This window comes from Cnephaeus nilssonii, assembly GCF_951640355.1.
Source record: "Cnephaeus nilssonii genome assembly, chromosome: 1".
In the NCBI taxonomy this organism is placed as follows: Eukaryota; Metazoa; Chordata; class Mammalia; order Chiroptera; family Vespertilionidae; genus Cnephaeus; species Cnephaeus nilssonii.
In genome coordinates this window covers 76,276,209-76,291,166 of record NC_137072.1, presented here as the reverse complement: position 1 = coordinate 76,291,166, position 14,958 = coordinate 76,276,209, and the positions used below count along the sequence as shown (strand labels likewise).

The 14,958-nt window shown below is 33.8% G+C and overlaps 1 protein-coding gene across 1 annotated transcript in view; it reads right to left on the bottom strand.

Annotated features, from left to right (window-relative positions):
• LOC307094122 (transmembrane protease serine 11C-like) overlaps positions 1 to 10,084 on the bottom strand; it is a gene marked incomplete at both ends in the record, with an annotated part of 50,940 nt that extends 40,856 nt beyond the window's left edge. Inside the window, 2 exons of the mRNA XM_079762689.1 lie at positions 2,897 to 3,012; positions 9,984 to 10,084. Coding sequence (XP_079618815.1) covers positions 2,897 to 3,012; positions 9,984 to 10,084 — 217 coding nt within the window. The remainder of the gene's footprint in view (positions 1 to 2,896; positions 3,013 to 9,983) is intronic.
• Positions 10,085 to 14,958: the final 4,874 nt, after the last annotated feature.

The window sequence follows — 14,958 nt, the reverse complement described above, 5'->3', positions numbered from 1 at the left end:
CCAATTTACATTTCCACCAGAAGTGAATGAGGGTTCCTTTTTCTCCACAACCGCTCCAATTTTTGCTACTATTTGTTTTGTTGATAATAGTCTTTCTAATAAGTGTGAGGTGGTACCTCACTGTAGCTTTGATTTGAACATCTTTTCTTATATCTGTTGGCTGTTTGTGTGTCTTCTTGGTAGAGGTATCTGTTCATATGCTCTGCCCAATTTTTAGTTGGATTGTTTGTTTAGTGTTGAGTTTTATGAGTTCTTTATATATTTTGGATATTAAGCCCTCGTCAGAACTGTTGTTTGCAAATATCATCTCCCATTTAGTTGGATGCCTTTTCGTTTTGTTGTTGGTTTCTTTTTCTGTGCCGGAGCTTTTTAGTTTGATATAGTCTCATTAATTTATTTTTATCTTTACTTCCCTTGCCTTTGGGGTCAAATTCATAAAATGTCCTCTACAACCAAGATTCATAAGTTTAGTACCTATGTTTTCTTCTATGTAATTTATTGTTTCAGATCTTATATTTAGGTATTTGATTCATTTTGAATTATTTTTGCACATGGGGACAAACAGCTGTCTAGTTTCATTCTTTTGCATGTGGTTTTCCAGTTTTCCCAGCACCATTTATTGAAGACACTTTCTTTTCTCTATTTTATATTTTAGGCTTCTTTGTCAAAAATTATTTGCCCATATAAATGTGGATTTATTTCTGGGCTCTCAGTTCTGTTCCATTGTTCTGTGCATATGCCAATAACATGCTGTTTTGATTATCATTGCTTTGTATTATAATTTGAAGCCAGGGAATATGATACCTCTGCCTTCATTCTTTTTTCTCAGGATTGGTTTTGTATTTGGACTGTACTATTTTAGTACATCAAATATGATAGAAATCCAGACTTTTTGTAACTATGCTCAGGTTCCATTGTACCCCACTATTTAATAGACTAGGGGGTGGAGGAGAAGAGAGGAGAGGAGAGGAGAGGAGAAGAGAGGAGAGAGAGAGAGAGAGAGAGAGAGAGAGAGAGAGAGAGAGAGAGAGAGAGAGAGAATGAGGGGAAGAGGGAAAAAGAAAGGAGACAGAAGAGAGAAAGAGTGAAGAAGTAAAAACATGTAACACTGTGAAGATCCTTCATGTCAGTGAAGCTAATTATTTGGAGAAAATTTTGTGTGCACCCTCACAAATAAAGAAATGCAAAGTAAAACAAGACAGAGGTTTTGTTCTTTTTTAGTAAATTGTTAGAGAGAACAAATACAATAAACCTAGGCGGGTTAGCTATACTTAGACAAAATACACTTTAAGCTAAAAAACAGTAACAAAAGAAAAAGATAAACTCTGAGAAATATACACCCTTCCAAGACTGAATCATCAATAAATAGAAAATCTGAACAGACAAATAATGAGTAAGGAGATTGAAACAGTAATAAAAAACCTCCCAATACAGAAAAGCCTAGGACCACATGGTTTCACTGGTGAATTCTACCAAACATGTAAAGAAGATTTAATATTAATCTTTCTCAAAATTGGCTAAAAAGAGAAAAGGAGGGGATACTTCTAAACTTATGAGGCTAGCATTACCCTAATACCAAAGCTGGATAAGAACACAAGAAAACTACAAATATTTCTGATGAGTATAGGTGCAAAAATCCTCAGCAAAATACTAGCTAGCTGAATTGAACAATATATTAAAAGGATTATACACATTGATCAAGTGGGATTTATTCCTGGGATGCAAGAATGGTTCAGTATATACCAACCAATAAATGTGATAATTTCTTGTGGGAATTTTTTTTTATAAAGAAGTCCTCATCCTTGAAAAGGTTAGGAAAGAGTGAATGAAAGAAAGTAATAAGCACAGGACACAGAGGAGTTGTTACAAATAGCTATTTTAAAGAAACATCAAATCTGAGGATCCCATACTTTTTTCTTTTTTTTCTCTTTTCAACAATACAGATTTATTTTTTTTCCGATTTCTTTTTTTTTAAATTTCTTTATTGATTATGGTATCACATAATTGTCCTCATCCCCGCATTCCCATCCCAAACCCCTCCCCATGTATGCCTCCACCCCCCTGTTATCCGTGACCACTGGTTAGGCTTATATGCATGCATACAAGTCCTTTGGTTGATCTCACCCCTTCCCCCCACCCTCCCCTACCTTCCCTCTGAGGTTTGACAGTCTGATCGATGCTTCCCTGTCTCGGGATCTGTTCTTTATCAGTTTATGTTGTTCATTATTTCCCCTAGATGCATGAGATCATGTGATACACGAAATACACTTATGAGAACCGAAAATGAGATAAGCCATAATGGTTATGCTGACAGGCAAATGAATCAGTCTGTAGTGAGTTTCTTTCTGGGCCAACAGTTCTTTTGAGTCCCAATTTCAATGTCAAACAGTTCTATAAAAAATATATAGAAAAATTTGTACTGTTTCTTTTTTTCATCCCTCATTAATGGAAAATACTTTTTTTAGAGAGAATTTTATGAGAAGAAATCATTGTATGTGGAGAATATTTATAGGTTTTGGAATAAGAAATCTAGCTTACAAATCTAGGTTGTAGGCTTTTATATTTATTTAACTCATTGATTATCTCTTCAAAAATTATTAATTCAACAGTGAATTAATTAATTGATTAATTATTTATTAATGTCCTCCAAGCACCTAAATCTTTAGCAGGAATTAAAAAAAAAAAAGATCATACCACATCTTTGGATTCAGAATGCCCTAAGCCAAAGGTCGATTCAGAACAAAGACTGCAGTAACTGTTATTAACCATAAGAAATTATCTCTGTCAAATAGTTTTATCTGATGCCTTTCCTTCTCCCATTCTCAAAGTTCCTAATTTTCCAAAAATGGGAAATTAAATTCATGTGGGTAGAAATCCAGATATCATGAGTACTTACCACGAGTGACGAAATGAACAATGAGTCCAATGGTTACTACAGCAATCACAATTATGATACCCAGGGCAATCTTTCCACACTTTGTGAGTTTCACTTTTGTGTTTGATTCTGTTCTTCTGAGCAAAAAGAACAGGAAAGCAAGTGTTAATATGAGTAAGATATAGAACTATCAGAAATAACTATGAATTTGCTGGTAATTATATTATTTTTCAATAACTATGGATTCAATAGACTCCTGAGCTTGGAAAACATCGTGTAGAATTAGTGAATATAATATTTGGCTTGCTTTTTTTTTTGAGCACATATGAATAATAATGGTAATACTAAAATCAGATTTCATTCAACAAATATTTTTAGATATCCTATTATGTAGTAAGCAGAGTTATAGGAAAAAAAGACCTCTTTTTTATGGAGCTTACATTTTACTGAGGGAAGATAGACAACAAATACCATCTACACTAATAAAAGGATAATATGCTAATTAGACCGGGTCAACCAGACATCTTCCGGACGTCTGACTTCCTTCCAGACAAAGCTACAGTGGTGGAGGCCAAGGCAGAGGCGGTTAGGGGTGATCAGGCTGGCAGGGGAGGACAGATGGGGGCAATCAGGCTGGCAGGCAGAGGCAGTTAGGGTCGATCAGGCAGGCAGAAGCAGTTAGGGGAGATCAGGCAGGCAGGCAGGCAAGCTGTTAGGAGCCAGTGGTCACGGATTGTGAGAGGGATGTCTGACTGCCAGTTTAGGCCCAATCCCGCAGGGGTCCCAGATTGGAGAGGGTGCAGGCCGGGCTGAGGGACACCCCCTGTGTGCACAAATTTTGTGCATCAGGCCTCTAGAAATAAATAAAATTCATAACTGGTAAAATAATATTAAGCTCTGTAGAAAAAAAACATATATCTAAGTAAAGAAGATATGAAATGTGGAAGTATGTATAAGATGGTGTTGGTGTCAGGATGCAATATTAAATAGAATAGTCAGGTTAGGCCTACTGAAAAGGTAAAATCTAAGTAGACTTGAAACATGTGAGGGGGTTAGCCATACATATTTCTGGAATGTTCCATGCAGAGGGAACAACTTGACAAATGGTCTTTAGGAGGGTCATGCCTGGTATGTTAGGAGAACAGTTTGGCTGTAGCAGTGAATGAGGGGAAGAGTGGTAAGTGACTAAGTCTGAAAACTACTAAGGTTCAAATCATGTAGGGCCTTATAAATCATTGTAATTATATAGGCTTTTTCTCTTAGTGAAATGGGAGTATTGGAGGTCTTTGGAGAGAAGACTATGATGATCTGGCCTAATTTCTTTTCTTTTTTTAAAATATATATTTTATTGATTTTTTACAGTGAGGAAGAGAGAGGGATAGAGAGTTAGAGACATCGATGAGAAAGAAACATCGATCAGCTGCCTCCTGCACACCACCCCACTGGGGATGTGCCCGCAACCAAGGTACATGCCCTTGACCGGAATCAAACCTGGGACCCTTGAGTCCGCAGGCCGATGCTCTATCCACTGAGCCAAACCAGTTAGGGCAATCTGGCCTAATTTCTTATTGGGATCCCTCTGACTACTTTGTGGAGAGTAAATTATAGAGAATACAAGTGGACGAAGAGCAACAATATATGAAATGATTACAACAATCCAAGCACAAAATGATGTTGGCTTGAACCAGGGTGGGAGAGGAAGAGGAACTTAAAAGAGGCTGAAGTTTGGGAACATTTTGAGTATAGTGTTGATAGGAATTCATGTAATTTTTTCAAGGAATTGGTCCATTTTGTCTAAGTTGTCAAATGTATGTATATAGAGTTGTTAGTATTTCATATATATATTATTGATTTTTTACAGAGAGGAAGGGAGAGGGATAGAGAGTTAGAAACATCGATGAGAGAGAAACAGCGATCAGCTGCCTCCTGCACATCCCCTACTGGGGATGTGCCCGCAACCAAGGTACATGCCCTTGACCAGAATCGAACCTGGGACCCTTCAGTCTGCAGGCCGACACTCTATCCACTGAGTCAAACCGGTTAGGGTGGTAGTATTCCCTTTTTATCCTTTTGATGTCTGTGGGTATCTATAGAAAGACTCTGCTCAATTTCTGATATTGGTAATTTTTAATCTATTTACTTTGTTAGTTTTCCTAGAGAGTTGCCAATTTCATTGATTTCTTTCTGAGAACATGGCTGTGTTTTATTGTGTGTTTTTTTCTAGTGTTTTTCTGTTTTTATTTCATTAATTTCTACTCTTCATTATTTCTTTTCTTCTGCTTGCTTGGGTTTATTTTGCTCTTCTTTTTCTGGGTTTTTGCAGTGGGAGCTTAGATTATTTATTTGATACTTTTCCTCTTTTCTAATGCATGTTTTTAATGCTGTACTTTCCATCTCAGCACTGTTTTAGCTGTGTCTCAGAAATTTAATGTTTTATTTTCATTTTTATGTAGTTTAATATATTTTTAATATTTCCATTAGTATTCCTCTTGGACCTATAGATTATTTAGAAATCTGTTTACTAGTAGGTTCCAATTGTTTTGAGGTATTCCTGTTAACATTTTAAAATTTGACTTCTAGTTTGATTCTATTGCAAGTGACAAATGTACTATATATGATTTAAATTATTTTAATTTTTTTTTTTTTAGGGCACTGCATATGACCTTGCATGGCTATGTTCCATGGATCCTTAAAAAAGAATGTGTTCTACTATTGTTGGGTGAGGCTTTGTATACATGTTGATTAGGTATTGTGTTTGACGGTGTTATCGAGTTATTCTATATCTGTTGTTTTACTCTGTAGTTGTTTAACACTTATTGAAGAGGTCATTAAAGTCTACAAATGTAATTTTGAATTTTTAAACCTTTTTCAATTCTTTTGATTTTTTACTTCACATAGTGTGCTGAGCTGTTGTTTGGTAAATATACTTCTAAAGTTGCTATAGCTTCTTGGTGAATTGACTTTTTGATCATTATACAATCTCCCTCTCTATCTGGTAATTTTCTTTGCACTGAAGTCTAGTTCTTTCTCTGATATCAATATAGTCAGTCCTGCTTTCCTTTGAATAATGCTGCATGACTGGTCTTTTCCCATCCTTTCTTAATATTTTAGAGCTCAAGTCAGCCTTGTTTTTTAAAAAACATTGACTTTTAGAGAGGGAGGGAGGGAGAAACATTGATGTGAGAATGAATATAATATCCTTTGGCTGCCTCTTGCACACCCTTTACTGCTGGAAACCTGAGCATGTGCCCTGACGGGAATCAACTGGCAACCCCCAGATGCAATGAAGGCGCCCAATCAACTGAGCTGCCCTAGACAGTGCTCAAGTCAGCTTATTTAATGCCTTAATCAAAACAGCTTTCAGAAGCTCTGGGGGCTTATTCAGCATTATTTACACACTCATAGGTTTTGTTGTTTTAATAAGCATTAATGGAAGCAATAGAGTAAGAAAATAACAATAATAAAAACTTTTAGAATAAATTACCATATTATTTATTAATTGGGCAACAACCTAATTCCAATGTATTCATATTTCTACAATGTTAAATAATGTTTTCCTTTGGCATAAACAGAAAATTTCTCTTTAGAAGTTAAGTAATTTATTGTGTTCATGTTTATTGAACATTTTCTATGTGCACGGTATTGGACTAGGCCAAGGATTTATAATGATGAGCAAGATTACTGATGTTAAATGTGAAAGCTGTAAAAAGAATTTTATTTTATATACTATAGTGAATATTGTACTAGTTTGCAAGGGCTTCCATAACAAAGTACAATAGACTGAGAGACTTCAACAATGGAAATTTATTTTGTCACAATTTTGGAACTAGAAGCCTGAGATCAAGGGGTTGGCAGGATTGTTTTCTTCTGAAGCCATTCTCCTGGGTTTACAGATGACTGTTGTCTCCCTGTATCTTTACATGGAGATTCCTCTACATATCTGCATCCTAATTTACTCTTCTTATAAAGACATCAGTCATATTTGATTAGGGCTCAGTCTAATAATCTCATAACCTAATTCCCTCTTTCAGGACCCTATCTCTAAATCCTACAGTCATTTTGAGGTATGAGGGATTAGAGCTTCACCATGTGAACTTTGAAGAATAAAATTCAGCCCACAATATATATATTTATATTTGGTCTATATGTTTTAATATAGACCAAATATAATATAATATAAATTCTTAATATTTATATTTTATTTTGTATATTTCATATACCCATACATACAATATTGAACATAGGTTTATATATATATTTCAGATTTATATATTGTTATGTTAATGTATATATATAAACATATAATCAGCATACATTACAATGACAATACTAAATATTGATCAATTTGAAACACCTATATTAATTTGATTTTTGTTTGCAAACAATTTAATATATTTTAGGAAATTTATCTTTTAGTTAGTTAACAAGTATTCCTCAAATAAGTGTTATTTCATGAACAGATAATATTAACTAGATTCCAATGCAGGTGAAATTTCCAACTCCAAATCTTTTTAGAAATTTCATTTTACTTTAAAAAACTTTGACAATTTAAATATATTTTGTTTAAATTGTGTTTGTACATGCTCTGCACATAAATGAATATCTTAATATTTCTGTAGAAACTCAATGCCCAGGAACTTTTTGGATCTATAATAAAATAAAATTTAAAATAACCTAAAAGACATTTCACTCTGTAAAAATGTAGAGGAAAACACTTTTCCCCAAGTTGATCAACTCACTTACTGAATGTAAAATAGCATTTAAATATTTTTGAAAAATAAATGACTAAATAATATAGTAAAACCTTGGTAACTTAGTTTCCTATAGATGAATATGTTATCCTAAAGCAACCTTTCCTATACCCACAGGTATATGTCTGTATATTTTACTCAACACAGTTTTCCATGGGATAAGCTTCAAAAAAAAAGTTATAAATGGAGTGTAAAACTTGATGTAGCAAATATTTGGGGTATATTTTCTTATTCTTTTCAACCATGTGCTTCTAGAATAAATAATATAAAAAATGCTGTTTGTATATTAAAAATAGAATATTGGAAACTTCACAATATTTCACACATATAAACTTCATTTACTGTCCCTCCTTATTTGTCTATAAGGTGATGGAACACTGGTTCTTGTATACCAGAATTTGTTTACTAATTTCAAACCTCCCTCCAATGGATAGTTTCTAGAATGGGATGTGCATAGCTTCTTGGCAGTGAAAGGAACTTTGCAGATCACCACTCTGGTTTCCTAATTTTAAAGAAGGGTAATTGTAAAACAATATTTTCTGTTTAAGCCATTTAAAATCTAGGGAAGGTATGGTAGGGATTCAAGGGGGGGATAGTTATTATTAGTATATTTAGGTTTTGGGTGAGAGTTCCTGATCTCCAGAAGGAAAATCAAATCATATAGGCCACTCTATCTTGCAACTCTCACTTACCTTACAGACTAAATCAAAGATCACCACAGTAACTTGTATCTTAATTCATAAATGTAAAATTATGGTAATAAGTAAAAATTAATTTTAAAGGCAGGTGAACGAAGTATTTCTGACATTGTCACCTGAGTTTTCTAAAATATAGATATTCTTCCTATTTGCAAAGGGTTTAATCAATCTGCAGTTTTCGTGTGTGTGTGTGTGTGTGTGTGTTTGCAATTCAAAAGAAAAATTCAACTTTGTCTCCATTTAGATTATTTTCTTTAAAATGTTCTCTAAACACAACGTCAGACATAAATCCTACTTTTCTCAAAGTGTTATGATGTGGAATGTTGGTGGAGAAATATTATTCAACCGAAACTGGGTCTTGGGATGGAGTTAATTTGAGGAATAGAAAAACTTGTTTTAATTTCAGCAACTTGCTTTAATTTTCCACAGTGTTATATTTTTTCACCAAATATATCCTGAAGTCATCAGATATAATAGTGATAAGAGGATATCAAGAATATAGGGATTTCAGAAACAGTGGTGAGTTGTACTTAAAAATTATTAATTCCTTCAAAGGATGAAACCAGGGTCTGATTTATCATATATTGTTTATGGAGCATAACAAGTGAGCATGAAGGGCATAGAACATATTACTTGGAAACCAAGATTAAATATTTTTTCTAGCCTTTTTGTTAATTAAATAAAAGGATTAACTAATTTTGATGGAAAAGATTTCAGAGGTTCTCTTATAGCTGCTAAAGCTAAATATTAATGTATAAAATGACTGATTATTCAACCTGTTTATTGGGAAATTACATTCTGCTCAATATTATACTCTTTACCTAGAGGCTAGTTGTTGGCAAGATATAAAAATCAGAAAAGTCATCTAAAGTTTTTATTAAAAATATGGGTTAGGCTCAAAGGCATGCATTTTGCTGGAGTCTAGGAAAGACTAATGAGTATGTGAATATTTGTATTTGTGAGTTTGATTACATTAAGAATCATCACAAAAATTATTTGTACTTCTTTGTGTGCTATGTAACCATCAACACACTTCTTTGACCTTCAGGCCAATAACTATCTGGGCATATGGCCCTGTTCATGGGAAGGAATAAAATCCTCTCTTCTTGTTGTTGTTCCTGTTTCCAACTACAATGTTAAATTATACCGCTAACACTATTTAGCAGTGAAGCACTGCAATGTTTCAGTAATTAAAAATTAAGACCTAAACCTTGTCTTCCACTTCCTATAGGTAAAATAGCATATTATGAACACAAATATTGCCTCTATAGCAACATACAGCATTAGAAATAGAGAGATGTAACTATCCTGTATTCTTTACATTTTCTAAGTGAAATTATCTTTTTAAAAGTAAAACCCCCCAATTTTACTTCAGCAATTCCAGCAATTATCCATATACTTTTCAGGAATGGCCTACTTGTGATGGAAAGACTTTTCACAATAATTCACAAGCCGGCAGATTCGAATAGTTACAGTTTTCCAATCTTATTCATTCTTGTTTTTCCTTTGCGATTTACATTGCTCTTATTTCCATAAAAAGTTGCGAGAGTAACCTTGTTTTTAAAGATCTTTAGAATACCAATGAAGCTACTTTAATTTGGTCCCTTCAGAAAGTAGGCCCAAGGAGCAAAGGCAGGCCAGCCTGCACCCACCGCCTACCCACGTAAGCTCACCTTTTCTGTAGGGGCAGCCATGCTTGCTTCCTCTGCCGAGGTTGCTCCTTTGCCATCTTCTCCCCGAGTGCTGCGCAGCACAGTCATTCTCCATCTATTTAGCTTACGAGATCCTGTGACTTTTATGTGTTTTATGATAGTAGTATAATGATTATACTTAGCAGACACACAACTTTTCATCTTCAAAGTGCTTTCTGAACATTTGCTAATTAATTTTACATTAGTAAAACATGAGCTGTATAGGTGCTGCCCCATAAATAGTAAATAATCACATGACCCAAGTGAAGGCAAAATTTAAAACTCAGTTGCTGTGAGTGACCAAACAATAGGGTCCCCTGGTTTGAAAAGAGCCTTTACTCACCCAGTTTTTGCCTTTTGTGAATCTGGAGGCAAGCAGCTGCTCTTTCTGCTCCTTTGAATCCACTTCCAAAATTTTTGGCAGTTTCGTTATTGCTTTTTGGTGGAAGGCCAATGGCTGTCCAAGCTCTAACCCTCCATTAGAATCTGAATGCTCTCCAACTCATATCACTCTTGACTCTTTCAACCCATATATCATCCTTTGATGAATTCCTTCCTGGAATTTTTACAATGATCCTAATACTAGTGCCCATTAAAGAATTTTCTATTCCCTAAAATCCAAAGGGTGTTGTTTTTACTAAAAAAAAAAATATTTTACTGCTAGTTTTTCAAAGGTTTGGAGAGCATTGTGTTTCTTGGCAGCCAATTTAGATATTGGTGTGGAAACTAGATAGGACACATTCTAATATTTAGCCACCTGGAAGTTACAACTCTAAGTTTCCTTTTAAATTCCATACTTTTCTGTTTGAAAGTTAGATATATTTTATGTCTAACATTTGTGATAATGTATACTACAATACCTTAAAAAACTAAAAGTATAGTTGACCCTTGAACAGCAGTGGGAACATTGAACCCCCCTCACCCTGTCCAAAAATCCACATATAACTTTCCTCTCCCCCAAACTTTACTGTTGGCCCTTTGCATCACAGATTCAACCAACCTTGGTTTGAAAACAGTGTAGTTGACCCTTGAACAACAGGGTTTGAACTGTGCAGTTTCAAATAGACATGGACCTTTTTTGATAAGTATAGTTGGCCCTTTGTATCTGCAGATTTGGTGACCATAGATTCAACCAACCACACACAGAAAGCAATATTTTCCCATTCCCAACTGTGATTTCCCAACTGTGGTTGATTAAATCCACAGATGCAAAGTCTGACTGTAGTTAAGTTTTTGGGGAGTGAAAAGTTATATATGAATTTTCCACTGCTCGGGGGCTGGCACCCCTAACTCCCACCTGTTCAAGGGTCAACTGTATTTTCAACCTGCAGTTAGGAATCTATGGTTGAGCATTTGAAAATACTGCTTTTGATTCTTGATTGGTTGAATCTGTGAATGCAAAACCTGAGGATATAAGGGCCAAGTGTATTGAAAAAAAAAATCTGCATATAAGCCAGGCTATTCAGTTAAATCCATGTTGTTCAAGGTTTTACTATATTTTACTTTTTCCCCCCCCTGTTCTTCTTTTCCTTATTACAATGCCAAGTGTCCACTTTAAAAGCTATCACTAAAAAAATCAGTCAACGAACCACTGGCTTGAAGTGAAAGAAATTTAAAAACGAATTTTTAAATGAATGTTAACTGGTGCATTGAAATGTAGGCTAAACTTAAAGCTTTTTGACAGTTATCATGAAGCAGTATAAAATGACATTAAAATATAAAGTGAATAAAGCGGAATACAAAATTGTTTTATACATTGTTGGAGGAGATTATTGAGAGGATAGGACCACGGACCACAGGTTTACTCAGGAGCTGGACTCCAGCAATCAGAGGCTCCCCCTGCTGACCACCCTCTCCACACACACCCCATCCTTGGAATGTAAGTTCTGCTCACCATTCCCATGGTGGGAGCCATCTTCAAGGGCGCAACCTTGAGAGAACAATGTGTGTTGACACCACTGGATTGAATACGTGACTGAACTCAGGTAAGAGATAAACTTTTATGATTCTGGCAGGTGAGTGTGGAGATCTCATATCACTGTTGCTCAAGCCAAGCCTCATAAGTAAGCTCCCTTGCTTATTAAAACCTGCCACCTACAATCTGGAGTGGCTTCTGTCTTTCCTCCCTCCTTGCCCTCTGTGTACAGGGGCCAAGTTGTGAACCAACAGTTATGATTATAAACCAAGTAAAATTATATATAAATTTAGATGTGAACTGAGAGAAAGTGAAAATTGATTGTCGTTGATTATTGGCAGTGTCACTGATTTTTTTTTTAAAAGCTTTTAATTCCTTCCCATTCTTATAATATGCCTGCAAAATTCATTCTTTTAAAATGAAGAAACTTTGTTTTTTATTCAGTTAAAGTTACTTTTAACATTTCATGTGAAAACTTAAAATAGATCTCTTTTAAAAGTATAAAATATATGTTATGTACTTTTAAAGTAGAAAACATTGACTGAAGAGAAATTTTATAAAATCACAAAGGGTAAAACATAAAGATAGTTCAGTTTTTAAAAAGGTATTTGCCAAAGAAAAATTTTTTATTGGTTTTTAAATATAATAAGCTATTTTAGAGGACATTGTTCTATGTAAAAAAAAATTTATTTGAAATACCAACAAGTTAGTTTAAAAGGTAATCTTTGAATACATGAAATTCATACTTTGAAAAATAGTATTATACATTTTGTTAATGAATATCTATGTATATACTTATTGTTAACAACTCATACTTTATTTTTGTAAAAATTGTCTAACAAAAACTAATATTGGTTAAATTCTCTAATTATTCTTATTCTTACCTGAGACTACTTTTTTGTTGTTGTTTTTTTGGTTAATGTGCGTATGATTGTTTTTATGTTTATATATTATTCCTTTAAGTTTCATAATTGTATGTGTTTGAAAATACTTGTGCGTCTGAGTGTCTGTGTGTCTCTGTATATACCTTTCTGACCCGTTAATAACAAAAGCTGTATGCTCGAAAAAGTATTTGAAAGAAGTTTAGTAATGTTTAAAAATGCATTCTAGATTTTTCCAAGTGTATTTTGGTTTTGGAAGTCATAATAAAAAATTGCTGCATATAATATAAAATTATCTTTGTGGCTATAATTTCCATCTATGGTGAACAAAAAAATTTAATTTGCCTTTTAATGCCATTAAGATTTTAAAACTTTATTTTAAAGATTTTAAAACATTCAATATTCATTGAATATCTGTTATCTGTTATGCATCATGGTGGGAATTCTGAGATGAAAGTCAAGAATATTTTAATTTATTGAAAACTTGAATCCCAGAAAAATTTTGTGAAAAGTTTGTACACATATATGATGTGGTTGTATAAATTTCATCGAAAAACTGGTCATAGGTTATTGGCTATATATTTTTGTCTTCTGAATAACAATAATTATATTGTTCAATATTGTTGACTTCCATAAGAAACATAAACTGTAAACACACATATATAGACTTTGCATTCTTAAATGTTAAAAACTTACCTGAATAATTAAAATCCAGGATTTCAAAATATAGGCTTTTATTGAACTTTTCCATATGTTTGTAATTTAAAATATATATTCACTTTTCAGTAAATATTTTCTTTTAATTAATAGGTAATTTCAAGTCTGCTTGAGGCAAATGCTATGTGCTTTAGTTCTTATTTCTTTAGGTTCTTTATCTCATTTACAGAGCATTTTTATTTGGTTCACTTTTAAATTATTATTTAAAATTCTTAAAAATTTACTTTTAAAAGTTAAGAACACTTTTTTTGGGGGAGGCAGGTTTTAAGAATCCCTCTAACTAGAGAGGTCTTCCTTATTAAAGAGTTATTCTTATTTTCTAGTTTTTAAAATGTTTGCCATTGAGGAGAGTCCTAAAATTACATGTTTTTAAACTAGCATTTATCCCCCAGATTATATGAAATTACAAAGAAACAAAAGTTGTACTTACCTCTGGGTATCTAGAATTGATGAAAAAGAAACTGCATTTTGATCTCATATTATGGATAAGTGTTTCTATAAAATTAAGGGCATTTTATGTTGCAATTGATGTTTCCTGAGCCAGGTTTGGAGAAAAATGAAGTTATAGGCAGTTTATATAAAACAAGTTTGACAAGTGTCCTAAATAGAAAAGTTTTAGAGAAGGGATTGAAAAAAAGCTTCAGAGTTTTAGAAAAATAGTTGCCTTGTTCTCATAAGAGCTACAAACCGAACAGGGATTTAAAAAAACAACAACACAGAATAATATAATTATATAGAACATAAAATTTGAAGAATAATGTTAAAGTTTTTTAAAAAGTTGGTCCAAGTAGGTGGTCTAAACATATCTTTGGAGCTGTTGTTGGTTTTTCTATAATCATATTTTTATTGCTCATGATTTTGACAGTTCACTCAAATTTATACCTTTCTCATTAAAATGCTCTAACCTTCAAAAGTAGGGAGAAAGTGGAATATTTAAGATTGAAAAGAAATAAATTTGTATCTTAAGCCTGTTCAGGACCCCCCCCAAAAAAAAAAAAGCCAGGGAATTTATCAGATGAGATGCATAAATCATCAAAGAGGAGCAATAGGAAGGATTTCTCAGGTGGCCCAGGATGAGCATGACTATGAGTGGTATTAACTCAGGACATCATTAGAACTAGAAAGGAGTTTAGGAATTGCAGATAGTGTTTGATTCAGTCAACCATGTGTGTAGAAAAAGCTATAGTAGTTTAAAAACTACAGCAGAACACTAGTTAAAGCGCAGGAGCCTTTATCAATAGCCTTCACACCTTTATCCTATGTTCCCTCTCAGCATCTGTTTCATCACATTGATAAGAAAGCTTTGGTTTTCTTTCCTTCATAGGAGTCAGCTTTACATTGGTGGCGGTGGCCAGAGGGAGTGCAGGGGATGCATCGGGTCCTTGGGACTGTCAGCTCTTAGAGTTGGAGCAGTGAAGACCCTAAACTGA